Source organism: Oreochromis aureus, linkage group 9 (assembly GCF_013358895.1).
Source record: "Oreochromis aureus strain Israel breed Guangdong linkage group 9, ZZ_aureus, whole genome shotgun sequence".
NCBI classification, from domain to species: Eukaryota; Metazoa; Chordata; class Actinopteri; order Cichliformes; family Cichlidae; genus Oreochromis; species Oreochromis aureus.
Genome location: NC_052950.1, coordinates 14,045,981 through 14,060,131, shown reverse-complemented (window position 1 = coordinate 14,060,131; position 14,151 = coordinate 14,045,981). Strand labels below are relative to the sequence as shown.

The 14,151-nt window shown below is 39.1% G+C and overlaps 1 protein-coding gene across 3 annotated transcripts; it reads left to right on the top strand.

The window, feature by feature from the left end:
* Nucleotides 1-1,132: 1,132 nt before the first annotated feature.
* On the top strand, nucleotides 1,133-10,014 carry ropn1l (rhophilin associated tail protein 1-like). 3 transcript variants are annotated; one of them, XM_039617154.1, is made up of 6 exons: nucleotides 1,133-1,260; nucleotides 1,643-1,775; nucleotides 2,575-2,698; nucleotides 3,490-3,651; nucleotides 4,186-4,361; nucleotides 7,868-10,014. In XM_039617154.1, exons 2-6 carry the CDS (start codon nucleotides 1,645-1,647, stop codon nucleotides 7,935-7,937), a joined length of 663 nt encoding a protein of 220 aa, XP_039473088.1. In that variant the 5' UTR covers nucleotides 1,133-1,260; nucleotides 1,643-1,644; the 3' UTR covers nucleotides 7,938-10,014. The 3 variants fall into 3 exon arrangements, with proteins under 3 accessions (XP_039473088.1, XP_031605825.1, XP_031605824.1); XM_031749965.2 differs by lacking the exon at nucleotides 7,868-10,014 and adding an exon at nucleotides 4,787-7,407 and having other exon boundaries at nucleotides 1,609-1,775; XM_031749964.2 differs by lacking the exon at nucleotides 7,868-10,014 and adding an exon at nucleotides 4,787-7,406.
* Nucleotides 10,015-14,151: the final 4,137 nt, after the last annotated feature.

Sequence of the window (14,151 nt, the reverse complement as noted above, 5' to 3'; positions counted from 1 at the left end):
CTCTTCCTGCATCTGATATATTTTCAAGACATCACACGAAGCTAAGTTAACCCAAACTGTTTGTGACAACATAACTGTACTATGAAACTTTCGAGGCTGTAAGCCATATCATGCCACTTAAAGTTTGGGAAGTTACCCTAAAATTAACATTTTCACACCAGCTTGTACTATTCCTTTAAAAAACAAGCACAGTCTAGGTTACAGATCCCTTATAATGTAGTCAGGACCTAAGAGGCCTTCTGAGGGTACATCAGTCTCACTAAACTCGAGACTAATGTATTTGTCCTTTTGCAGTGTTACTTTGGGGTTCCACTTTTCTGTCTAAAGTTAAATTTTCTCTTAATAATAATATTAAAGCCAGTGACCAGTTTCAGAAGAAAGTTTGTTTAAAGTTTTGAGACTGTAATAAAACCCATAAAGATTCCTCCAAACACATATCTGATTAAATGTATAGTTTATTCAATTTGACCAACAGGTTTTAGCGTTCATAATATGAGGGTAAAGGTATTTTCCCAATGATCAGTTAGTCTTACTACAATAAACTTAGGTGAGGGAGTACAGTATGCTGTTTGAACACTGATCTCTGCTGAAAATGCCCTTTTGTATATCTGTGTAAATATTCCTTTAAGAGTTCTAAATTATGGTGAATGATTCATTTGTCCCTTAAAGCAGAGGGGTGTCTAGAAGGGAGGCAAAGGGGCCTTCATCCTGAAATATGATAGGCTGCCCCATCAAAGCCACTGTACTAGAAGTATTACTACAGCACTGTCTTATAGTGCCCCAAACCATTATACAGCATAGAACGGACCACTAGCGCTATAGACCTACTTAACTAGGATTATATCTCTTACTTAAGTAAAATGTTTTGAAAATGGTGTTTTGTGCACCAGGTTTCTGCACTGGAGGAATATTTCTGACTGAATATTCAAATTTATGTCGGTGTTCTCCATGGGTGTCATGTTATTTTTGTCAGACAGATAACGCTGCCTCCACATGAACAGAATCAACTTTCTGGGATTTCCTTAGCTGGATGATTGAGCATGTACCAGGAACAGTCTATTGTCGTTTCAGCAGAGGGGGCGGTAGTGCTCTTCTCGTGGGGTTTCTAATACCACAGGAAGAAGAAGAAGAAGAAGACGCCGTTGCTATGCGACGATGCTACAACAATCCCATGAACTGCTAGGCATAAATAAGCATTACTTAAGCTAGCATCTCATATTTCAGGGGCATCTTCCGGTGACTTTCTGTTCATCAGTCCAGGTAACAGGCTACAGTTTTTAAAGCAAGTACCATACAGTGAATTAATGTCAGTGAACATACTATAATTATGTAGTTGAACAAAGGAGAGGGACAATTGGGAGAAAATGTTTGGTGGACTAGAAATTTGTATTAATTTATTAAGTTGAATCGGTAAAAAACGGTACCAGATAAGAGTGTATATGCAAATTTTAAACTAACTTACTTACATAATATTATGTCTATATTCCTGTCAAACTCCCATGGGTTGCACAGAAAAATTTGAGGCACCAGAAAGTAGTCTTTATATTAATGATACTTTTTTGTCTTTTTTGTTTTTAATTGTCTCTTGGATCTACTATTTCTTTTCAGCTAATTGGACATTATTGCATTGTTTATATTACAGCCATGCCTCTTCCAGACACATTCTACTGTGCCCAGCAAATCAACATCCCTCCCGAGCTGCCAGACATCCTTAAAGACTTTACTAAGGCAGCCATCCGAACACAGCCCAAGGATTTGTTGCAGTGGTCTGCGGCGTAAGTCTTAATGTCTGTCAATGAAGGTTCAGGTTAAGAGTAGAGATATGTGTGATTGTGTTTTATTCCAGTTTAATTCTCGCAAACAGGACCATAAACCATGTTTCCAGGCTACATCACTGTAGGAAAAGGCAAGCCCGTTTCACCTGTGCGTGTCTTATCTTTGCATTGACTAGCTGTAATTAGATCCCAAGGGCTTTCGTGCAGCAGTTAAACTATCTTACTGTCTCGAATAAAGAAAAACCATGCTAAAAGCACTCAATGATATGGAAATATTCAATTTATTTTCTTTTACCTTTTATTTCCTACCTCTAAGGACTCTCAGCATCCTCTTCTTTTTTATTGACCAATGTAGCTTGGCTTTGTTTATAGCAATAGACAATAAAGTGAGTCATACAGTGAAGCAAAAAAACAAATCGAGCACCTCCTGGGTGATGAGATGTTTATGTTATTAAAGTAATACCTGGCTCTGTTCCCTTTCAGAGATTCTGAAAGTCAATAAATGCATGGAAAGTTATAATTTTTCTTTTCTAATAATAAAGTAAAATATGCCACAGCATGCCTGGAAAATCTCTCACAAAGGAAAGCAAAAAAAACAAAACAATTTACTCAGCTGATGGTGTCCATGATAAATCGTTTAACATCATTTAACACACTCTGTTTTTATTGCTTTATTTGAATGGTATACTTAGGAAGCTTGGGGGCAGATGAATTTCAGAGAATGGTGATGCTAAACACAGTGTTTAAGAATTCTTTGTATCTAATGTGTGCTAATTATTATGACTGTGTCCTCTTCCAGATACTTCAGTGCTCTGTCTAAAGGAGAGTGTCTGCCTGTTAAGGACAGGCTGGAATTAAATGTTGCCACCCAGAAGACGGACACTGGGCTGACTCCAGGTCTTCTGAAGATCCTCTACAAACAGGTAGTTTCTCAACAGCAGGCTCATAACCTGTAAACGTTGTCGCACAAATAAAAATTTTATTCTCACTGTTGCTTTTAAAAGAAATAAATGCATTTACTTTTATCACATATTTGCGTTTTGTCATTTACTGTTTTGCTTTTATGGGTATAATTATAACTTCCATTGAGTTTAATGTCCAACTTTGATTACTCTTCTATTCTTTTATGTGTGTTTTTATGTTTGTGTGTCTCCATTTTGCAGTGATGCTTCCCGTGTGGGTCATTAAAGTTTCATATTGTTTTAAATCCATTTTATCTCACCTGGGCTGTTTACTGGCATCTCGGTGTGGCGGATTCATTAAAAGAAATGAATAATTAATATTTCCTTAAAAGCTAGCACTTAAACAGCAGCATTAATCTTGTGAGAGTGCTGCTCTTTTGCTGTCAAGTTATTCATTTTGTAACATTTTAAACTGCATTGATAGTAGAAAATCTGAAAGAAATCCAGAAAATCTGGATGCAAAACAAATGCAGATCTGTGCCATTATTTGAGAGATTATTATTAGTGTTTATATCCTGTTCAAATCTACTTTTTATTTGGAGTACTGTGTATCAGTATTTACGGTTATTTATGCCCTGGCTGTCCACATATAAAAGTCTAGAGAAAAAAGAGAGCCACCAGATTCTCCATATCCAACCTTGTTGTTTATTTGTGGAAATAGGACTCATTTCAGATTTTATCTAGAAAGTGAATAACTAGATTTTTTCCCCCTAAAGTCTCCTAATCCCCCATTTTTTATCATCAAATCATAGCTGTCGCCAAAGAAAACCTGTAGCAAAGAGGAACTGCAGGCAAAGTGGAAGGGCCTGTGTCTACCTGTGGCTCAGCTGGAGACCCTGCTGTCGCTGGGCAGTTTTGGCTCAGATATCGACTGGATGGAGTTTTTTGCCCTGGGCTGCAGCGCTCTTGGAGGGGTGAGGTGTTCACAACGCTGGATATAAATGCAAATACAACTTTATATACTTCTTCCTTTGAGCCTTAAAAACCTGGTGCGAGGCCAAGCACAGCTGGAGATCCTCCAGTAGCACACTCTAGTCTCCAGGTGTTAATGTTAGATCCAGGAATTTGCAATGCAGTCTCCATCATCGGGGTCCCCTGGCTCCAAAAAAGAGTGACTGGATCCTTTAGCAACTACTTGAATCTCCGCTTCGCTGTTAAGCCAATGATTTTTTTTGGGCTTCACAGATGCAGATAAAGCAGTAGTGACAGATCAAAGAGAATTTATTTAAGCATGGAGAACTTTACAGAAGATAAGTAATTTGGGTAGATTTCTACTCCTGTTTTCAAGGCTCTTGAACACTTGAACCACATGAGGGCACTCTTATGCTACTTAGATTTAGCTGTCTGAGTTACAGTGTGTGCATGCAAGTATATTTGCAGTGTGTCTTGCTTAAATGGGATGCGACAGCAAACTAATTCTTTGTTTTTGTGGCAACACAAATCCTCAGACTCTTATCAGTTCGCTTAAGTTTGCCTGCGAGATCCTAACAGAGGATGAGACGGGTGGTGCCGCGAGGATCCCGTTCGACACCTTTGTCAGGCTCTACACTTACCTGGCTCAGCTAGATGGGGACGTGCCACAGGAACGCATTGACAACTTCCTCAGCAGTCTGCAGCCACAAGTGTAGGTGTCGTTTTCTCCTCAGATGTATAGCTGTCAGTCACACCACAAGCAGAATGGGTGTAGTAGTGGAAAATTGAGCTATTTTGTCTGCATAACTATTTTTTTTTCACACAGCGTAATTAGTTTCCTAATTTGAATAATTTCTTCAGCCCGAGCTTTTTTTTTTTTTTTTGTTTAAAAAAAATATTTTACTCTTTTGTAATTCAGTCATAACTCTGGATGTGCTAAGCAGTATTTTAACTCTGTTGGCCCAACATTTCTGCCAGTCAGTGTCAGTTGGCTCAGAAGCACAGACAGTTTAAGCGCTAAGCCATTTCCCACTAGCCTCAGATAATGTTGTGAGATTGTGATGTTCAGTGTTGTGAAAATCCCTATGCTGCTGAGTGGAGCTGTTGCACTGATTCGCTGGTTTCTCTGCCCGACAGCAACAAGCAGAACGGCATGATTCAGGTTTCCAACTTCTACCCCAGCAGGAAGGGAGGGAAGCAGAGGCAGAAAGCAGTGGAAGAAAGAAGTTAGAAATAGGAATAAGGAAATGATGGCGCCCAATTAATAAATGGAGCCGCTAACGCTTCGTCAAGCACAGCTGTTTTTCCAAAAAGAAATTGGTCCCATTAATTGTTGGCATCAGCCACTGTGGCCGATTATTCATCAGTGTCCGGCTGAATCAAGCCGCTATTATGAGTCGGGTTGGATTCTTTTAATGAGCTGCAATAGAAGCACAAAGCTGCCATGCTCAAACTGTCAGGCAGGGCGTGTGTGTATGCTTTTTATTTCCCGTTCCCGTATGACTCGGCTAGTGAAGTTCATTTATCATGCACGCTGCCTATCAGCTTGCAGCCTCGCCACATTTGGCCTCTCTGCTCGCGTCTGCATTTCACCCAGCAGACCAAAAAAAAGGAAGTCAAGTAGATAAGCGCCTACGCCACAGGAGTGTGATTTTCAGCTTGCGTTAGAGACTCGTGTTATATTCACTCCTCTGTGCAGTACTGTAAACAAACACAGGCACATTTCAACACCAGTGACAGTGACAGTGTGAAAGGTCCAGAGGTCCAGAGATACAGTATGACTGTTATTAGCATATTTGCCTCTCATACAAACACACACAAAACTGCTACGTTGGAAGTATTTCAATAGACAGCACAACAAACGGGATCAGAGAAAATTCCGTTTTCAGACATTTTTGGCATTTGGTCACAGGGGTGGACGATGCACGCACACACAGATACTGTAGCTTACCCCTTCCAGGATTGCAACTGTGGTCAAGTCAAAGAAGACTGGAAGACAGATAGAGCCCCCGCTAACTCGATAACTGCAGGCTCTCCGCCCATATGACACAGCAGAGAAAGAATTTTGTCAGGGCTTCCAGCAGTGATCTTTTTGTGCGACGCCCACGTTAGAACTGAGTAAATGAGCGTGCTGAAAATAACTCAGTATTAACTGTAATCTGCTCATAATGCTTTTCTATTTGGAAAGATTCCTATTTGTATTGATAGATTTTATGTCTGGGTGAAGTCTGAAGCAGAGATAACTCTGGTATCAAAGATTTAGCACACGATGCAGGCAGCGCATAATTTGTCTTCATTAAATAACACGACATTCAGAAGCCACGCATGAGGATGTGGCTCGCCCAGCTGGAATTACAAGGTTAAATAGGATGGAATTTTAAGCTGTACTTATATTGTATTAAAAGAGGTATATAAATTGACAAGTAGAAAACATAAACACTGATTTGAACTTGGTTTCCTGTGGATCTTTTTTTCCACTACAGGGGTTTTTTCCAGGAACCGATGAACCTCTCTTGATAAGAAAATCAGGAAGTTTTTGGTTCTGTGCAGGGTTTTCTCATATACAGGAATTTGCGGCAACCCCACACGTTTTATCCGAAGCCAGAGGAAATATAACAGTTCCTTTTTTAACTACTTATTAGGGATTCATTCACCATTACATAGTGGGTATTATTGTGTATCAGTTGCACAGAAATAATAAAAAACCCATTGATTTTTTCAAAATACAGACTAGCCTTTACTAATCATTTTTTATAAGGATTATAAAAACGCCCCATTCTGAAACCGGAAAAACCCTGCAGGGCTATATATGTAGTTTTTTTCTTTTCTCAAAAAAGTACATGTTTGTGAGCTGGTACTTTCCGGTGATCTAGGAATTACCCTTAATGCTGTTACTGCTTACAATAAAACACTATGTTGAAAGCTTGTGTATTTATTCAGTCTGTAAGCAAGCATTATTGCTAGCATGAGTTTTAGGGGCTTCTATTTGGAAGTTTTTTGATCTAGTGAATTATTTTGTCGTTGTTGTTAATTGGATTTAGATACTGTGGCTAATGTGGCTACAGTAAAACAGCAAAGAAGCAAAAACATGTCTTTCACCCTGTGCACATAATTCTTTATGTTTTAAAAAAATCCAAGCCTCCCAACAGCAAATTACAAAGAGCAGCCCCCTGTTGACTTAAATCAAACTAAACCCGGCAAAGCTATCAAACTGCATGTGTTCTGAGACACAACGTGTTCTTGTTCTTTAGAAAAATGTCTGTCTTGTCAGTCACACCTGTCTTGGTTGACAGTTCTAGTAAAGTAAAAATACAATCCACCAAGAATGCTGTGGCCTCAACACAGAGAAGTATTACTGTCCTCCTCCTCCTTATCATCATTAGTTTATTTATTTAAAACATGTTGAGGGATAGCCATAGAGGTGCTGAGGTACACAGTAAGGTGCAGAAGTAAATTTATAGAGCAGCAAAAGAAGAATAGATCGTAAATCACTGTATATGTAAATACCTACTGTTTGATTGCGACACATTATATGCTCCTCACAAAGCATTCCTTGGATATCCTCAAATTTCTCTCCAATAAAAACTACTTTTTGGGGGCATCTTGCACTATAATAGTCAGGCTTACAGTTACAGATGCTGTGTGCCCCCTTTGTTTTAGGATGTTAGAACATGGAAAAACATGATGTAATTGCAAAGATGTCAGTGGTTTAGGAATCTCAGCTTTAGGGTGGACCTTGTTGCGCAGCCTTTACTCTTTCTCCAACTTTTGCTCACAACATCACATCTCCAGGGACGTGACAAATGTTGCAGGGCAGTGCGAAGAAAAAAAAAGGCAGGAGAAGAGAGAGTGGACACAAAGGCTTCATTCTACAGTGACTCTGTTGTGTAAGAGATTTCGGGGTAAGGATAAGGGAAAACATATTTCTAGCTGTTTTCTGAAGTTGCAGAACATGGATATTTTATCGTTCTGCGAGCTGTATTGTTGCACTGAGCTGAGCTAGACTCCACTTTGGGAGCATGAGAGCATTGTTGGTTTGAAAGATTTATGGGTAGGTTTTATCAGTCGGTTAGTTTCAGTTTACTTCAAAAAGAAAATCTAGATAAGTAATCTATGATGACTGGAGATGTTTGGATGAATTGTTTTGCTGTACATACATATATATGAGTGAAATGAATTTAATTGACACGTAACATATTTAATGCATGTATATTACAGGGAACTGCAACATGGGATGATAAAGCCACTGGACTTTATCTACTGGGACGATGTGGCTTCAGCTCCATAACAAACCATGCACACCGAAGCTGGAGGTTTAACAGTGGAGCTGGAGTCGAATCCTGAAAGGATTGCGCATCATGTGCTGATATCTCAAAAATAAGGAAATGATCTGGAAATACTGTCTATGTTGCAAATGCTAAAAACAGAAATATGGCTAAACTGTGATATCACCCTCACTTCTCTCGTACGTCTGGGGTATACGCTCACTGCCATCTTTAAGATGGGTTTGACAAGCACCTGTCAATCAAGCAAAGGCTGCAAAGCATTTTCTCTTTGAGCCTCATTATCTTCCTAACGGAACAGTGATCTTAAAATCCCCACTGTGACACATATCAGCAGGTGTGAATTTAATTACTGAGACTTAAACTCGTTAAAAAAAAAATACTGTAATTACTTTTTGCATTTTGAGAGAGGACCTCGGGGTGAGGGGTGGGGGTGCTTCATCAGATTCTGGGATTTATTGCAGCCATTATCATGCAGCCGTTGGAGGACCAGCATTTTATACAGCTTTATAAGTCCCTTGTACAGTAGCATTACCTACGTGATTATGCACAACAGTCATTAGTTGCTCTGCAAGACGACCAAAAAGAAAGTACGCCCTTTTCACTTTGAAGATTTTATATATCAGGACTTCTTAAAAATTATCTAGTCCTTAACAGGTTCTAAAATTATTTAATGAGACAAATGATGAGCAACATCATGTGAAATATTACACAGTTTCATTATTTGAATAATGAAAATCAATGTGTGTGAAAAACTAAGTAAACTGTATGACTCTGTAGCTGCCTGAAGTGATAGTTTTTTGTGTGTCTCTCACATCACTGTGAAGGGATTTTGCTGCTGTACTCCTTCAATTAATTGTGGTTTTCTTGCATTTATTTATGCACAGCTCTATTAAGGTCCCACCACGGTGTTTCAGTCAGGTTGAGGTCCAGACTTTGACTGGGCCGTTGCAACACCTTGATTCTTTTCTTTTTCAGCCATTCTGTTGTAGATTAGCTGGTGTGTTTGGTTTCATTGTTCTGTTGCACGGCTCGATTTAGGCAAAGCTTTAGCTGTTGGACAACAGCCTAACATTTGACTCTAGAACACTTTGGTATACAGAGGACTTCACGGTCATCTCAATGACTGGAAGGTGTCCAGGTCCAAGGCTGCAAAACAATTCCAAATCATCACCCCTGTGCTTTACAGTTAGTATGAAGTGTTTGTGCTCATATGCTGTGTTTGGTAATCTAAAATTAGATTGCCAAGCATGCCAACACTGTCACTAAAACCTGCCACAAATATTGTCAGACCGAGTCAGTCTGTTGGCATACGGTCTGTTAATTGTATGCAGTTCACATATCTCTTCCTGTCTACATAGACAGAAATTTACATTTAACTATTACAACCTTCCTGGTCTTTGGGATATAACCTCGAGTTGTGTTCACTGACAAAGACGCATTCAGACTCATGGCAACATGCTGGCAATCTGTCTGCATTTATTAATTAGACAGCATAATCTCAGAGTGGTTGCAGTCTTTCAGGGTCAGACTGGGACTGTTTGCAGAAAGGTTGCCTCCTATCAGGTGAAATGAGTCCTCTGGGGTGAGTTTCCTGCTCCTGGAAAGATTACATCTATCTTGTTTTCCACTTGTGAATAATCTTTCTTACTGCAGAATGATGGACCAGATTATTTGGAGATCAGTCTACAACCAATCCCAGATGGCCATCAAGAATTGCTAATCTAAGATCTTTGTTGATGTCTTTCCTCTTTGTCTTCCTCCTTAACACACACTTAAATGCTACAGACTAGAGCATTTCTTCTGTATTCATAGAGGTACTAACAGTTTCTGATGATCAGCTGATCAAGTGCATTGGATTAACAGCACCTTGCTGCTACTTACTGTCTTAATTCCAATATTATGTATGGTTGCACTTGTTTGTAGTTTTTACACACACTGTTTTTTGCCATAATGTTTATAAATAAATAATAACACAGTGTAATGCTTCATGTGTTGTTGCCTAGTGGAGGGTGTATACTTGAATCCTTAAAACTGAAAGAAGATTTTTAAAGATTTATTTTTAATCTATTTACAAGCCTGATTTTGTCTTTGGTCTGACATCATACTACCAATAAATAACATTGATTGGTGCAGCCTGTATTTGGGAGGTTTTTTTAAACACATGAATACACAGCACTTAATTAAGGGCCTCTAGTGATTGATTAAAATTAGCTAATTACCACTTGTAGACTATTGAATTTTTTCCCCTACTTAACATTCTACAGAAGCTTTCTCTCACCATGGATTTAAGTGTCGCCCTCAGCTTCTGAGTGCTGGTAGTGTTTTCTGCCCTGGCTTCATTAACTTATTAGGCAAGAATATCAAGAGGTTCTAATCAATCTATTAATAATCACCACATTAGGGTCAGTGCTATAAAGAGAAAAAAAAACACATTTCCAAGCTATTCTCAGACAGAAACAATCCTTTAAAAGCTTGACATAAACACTTAATTTAAGTCACATTTTCAGTTCATTACACACACATGCGCGCACCTAACAGTTCAGTGCTTGTGCACATACAGGGTTCATAGTAGATCATTGTGAGGGACTCCTGCTATGTGCCAAAGAGGGGAGCATCGTGGGTGTTTTGGCTGCTTGAGGTTTTCAGGGGAAAAAATGAATGACTGAAAGAGGAAAAGCATACAGGAGCCTGTCTAAACATACAAGCAACAGCAAGGTCATTTTGTTTTCTTGCAGAAAAATTTCTTTCCCGGAAAGAGGAGTTTTCACCTACATGCGTCTCATCAGAAAATGCCTTTTTACATGAAGAATATTCCACGGTAATGCTTTTTTTAAAGTAATATTACTCTGCTTATAGGTTAAGGCATAATTCAAACACATGCCGTGAGGACATTTTGGTTTTATTTTGGAATTACAGCTATTTTTATACACAACTCCCCATTATCAGAGGCTCAGAAGTGACTGCTTGAAGTCTAGAACCCACAGATACAACCAAATGCTGTGTTTCCTTGCTTGAGATGCTCTGTCAGCAACTGCCTGCTTGTGGATCACACTGCCTTCAGTAAGTAAAACGCCGGCTCTGCAAACCGCAAGTATTTCCACTCATGAAAGCATCTTTTGACTGAAGACTTTGACAATGATACTCTTACCTCCTCAACAGTGTTCTTGACTAGATGTGAAAGAAACCAACAAAATAATTCGGAGTCCGTCCACTTTAATTGTTTTCTGTGGTCTTTCAGGCCACTAAAGATTTTGCTATCTCTGTCTGATATGTTTATTTGGGTTTTACAGCCTAATGATGGCCACCCCCACTTACATCAACATCTCACCAGGCCACAAAACTACTTGTCAGTGAACTGTTCAATTGCTTATGAGCCTATGAAAATGAGGACCGTGCATAAAAAATGACTTCATGAATTTGAGCTGAAAGTCTGCATTTCAATCAGATCTTGATTTTTTGATTTAGATATTGGTTGAGGAGGTGTATACAGACAAAACAACAAACATTGTGTCATTGTCCAAAAACGTATGGACCCAAATGTATTCAGTGGATCGAGGACCCAGTAAGACCCTCACACTTTCATGAAACCCACACATTATCAGAAGTCCTTAGGTCAGCTGATCTGTTAGAGAAAATTCAGTTTGTCTTCTGAGCCAAGGTTGAGCCAAAGCTGTGCATGTGAAACATGATGTGCTATAAACATGACTACAAGCAGTGATCAGGCATTGACCTGATTGATACTTAATTCTGTGCTGTATTTAATAAAAGTCGCTTAAGTTACACTTGCCATCTTGCTGGTGGTTCAGCATACATATTTTCATGGTGATTTAATAAGTTCAATCACTTTGTCAACTTTCCATTCCCTGCGATAGTGAACTGATTTGCAACGAGGCTGTTCTGTAGTTATCAGGCAGAAGTTTGCACCGTGGGGTGCTGTAGGACATATACAGAGTGTATGTCTGCAAATGTAAAGTGTCCTTAACTGAAACATAAATTTCCCAACAGCTGTGTTTCTGTCCCAGGCCTTGATGATAAAATGTCCCTTTGAAAGAGATAAAGAGTTCATATCCTAAATTATCACCCTTGTTAATGTACCCTTCCATTTTGAATGAGAAGAGTGTCACTGTGGGCAAAAGCATGTTATAGCAGGTTATTTGAATTTATAATACAGTTGTCTAACCATCATTTATATATCATGATAGAAAACAAACACAGGAAATAAAGCTGTAAATGATAACAACAACAACAATAATAATAATAATAATATAAGGCAAACTGTTTCGCATAAGAACTTGTAATATCATGCCATCTATGAATCCCTGCACTTTAATGGGCTCTAGTTATTGAGTTTAATCCCCTGAAAGACCAGTTTAGTGCCAAGCAATACTAGCCAATTTCTTTTTTACTAAAGGAAAATTGTTGCTTTCACGGGAGCTTTATTCCACTGAACATTGCACTGAATAGCACTACTACAGCTGAGGGATGGATCAAAATGTAAGACTGGAACAGAATCCAACTTGAAGTATTAACACTCAATTGCCTGTTGGTTTGGTCTGCTTAGCTAAAAGGATTGTGGTCCGACACCACAGCCCTGTGATAAATCCTCCTTTGTGACAGTTATAAATGTTCAGCTGTGGTTATTTCAGCTGTGTCTGGACTTCCCTTTATAGTTAGTTTCTGGTTTTGCTGAATTGTGTTGAATTACAATAACAGGTAGTTCCAATATTTTGTTCACACCCTTTTTTATAAATGAGAGTAGACTAGATATTTGGGAATATTGTAGGAGAAACAGGTGAAAAGAGAAGTTAAAGAGTCTGTTCCTACTGTCTGCCCCCCGCCATGTTTTATTTTAATGCTGATGTGAAATATTGTAATTGATAGCATTTTACCACATGGCCTGTCCCGTGCTTTATTCTGTATTCAGTTCAATTTAAAATACTACATAGGGATAAAAATCTGCTACATTGATAGCTAGGACCATCCACTTTGTGTGCATTTGTGCGTGTGTAACAGGCTGACTGCATGTAGAAGTGATATGTTCTTCAGATTAACAAAGAAACAATTAATAACAATACAATAGAACTGCAGAATAGCAATGACAGCACAGTTGTATCAGGGTTGTCATGCTTTGCACTGGTTGTCTCTTGTCATGCATAAACAAATCTTGCTGATTTTATAGCAATCACACTTTTGTTTCCCAAGGAGATGTTGCACTTTAGTCTTGAAGTTTGAAGGAGGCTGTGGTGCAGATCCAGGACACACTGGAGAGATGACATCTCTTGGCTGGCTGCATAAGCTGGTAGAGGTGCCTGGAGGGCAGAAGGTCTGGGCTTGTTTGCTTAGGTTGCTGCCTCCACGACATGGATGGATGGAAGCTTACATTTGTTCTAATGTCTTCATAGGTGCTGCTTTCTTGCACAGAGTGTGGCTCTTTCCTAACCTGTCATCTCTAGAGATCCAGTTTTGTCTTTGTTGGCCAGTCTCTATGAACTGATACTTATATAAACAACTGGTACAGATGTATTGGATTTCTTCTCTATTTTAGCATTCAAAGTGCTTTCTTATGCCAAGCCTCATTCACACACACAAGCATTTCTTCCTATGCTGAAGCACTTTTAACCTAACTTGCACTCCAATGGACGCATCAGGGTTCAGTATCTTGCCTTGAAGAGCCGGGGATTAAACCTCCGACCTTCTTACTGGTAGAATATCTGCTCTGTGTTTTATGTGTGTTTTAGTCTAGTCAGTCACTGTGCTCAGATAGTCAGATTCCCACCATGTAGTGACTGTTTTGAGCCAAAAAGCAGTGGGGTTTGTTTTTGTCCAGCAGGTAATGGAATTTTTCTTGTTCTTTTTATATAAGTTTCAGGGAGATTGTGTGAGGCCTTATCTTTTCTGTACCTGATTTTTTCCCCCTTTCTCTCAATATAGCAAGTTTTTGTAATTATAATGTTGCAATGTAACTTTTAGGCCTCTCCCAATAAGTTTCCACAATGGTGAGCTAACTTGGTTTGAAATCTATGAAAATTAGTTGGCGAATCTGTCAAATGACATCAAATAAAAAGGGGAAAATAAAAAAGGCTGCAGCTTCACCACAGATCTTTAAACTGACTCAAAGCTGGAGTTGAGGCATTCGAGTCTGTGATCTATTGCTCTGGTGTCTTTGAGTCCTCTGCTGCCTGAGCAGAAAGTGAAATTTCACAGATATATATCTCT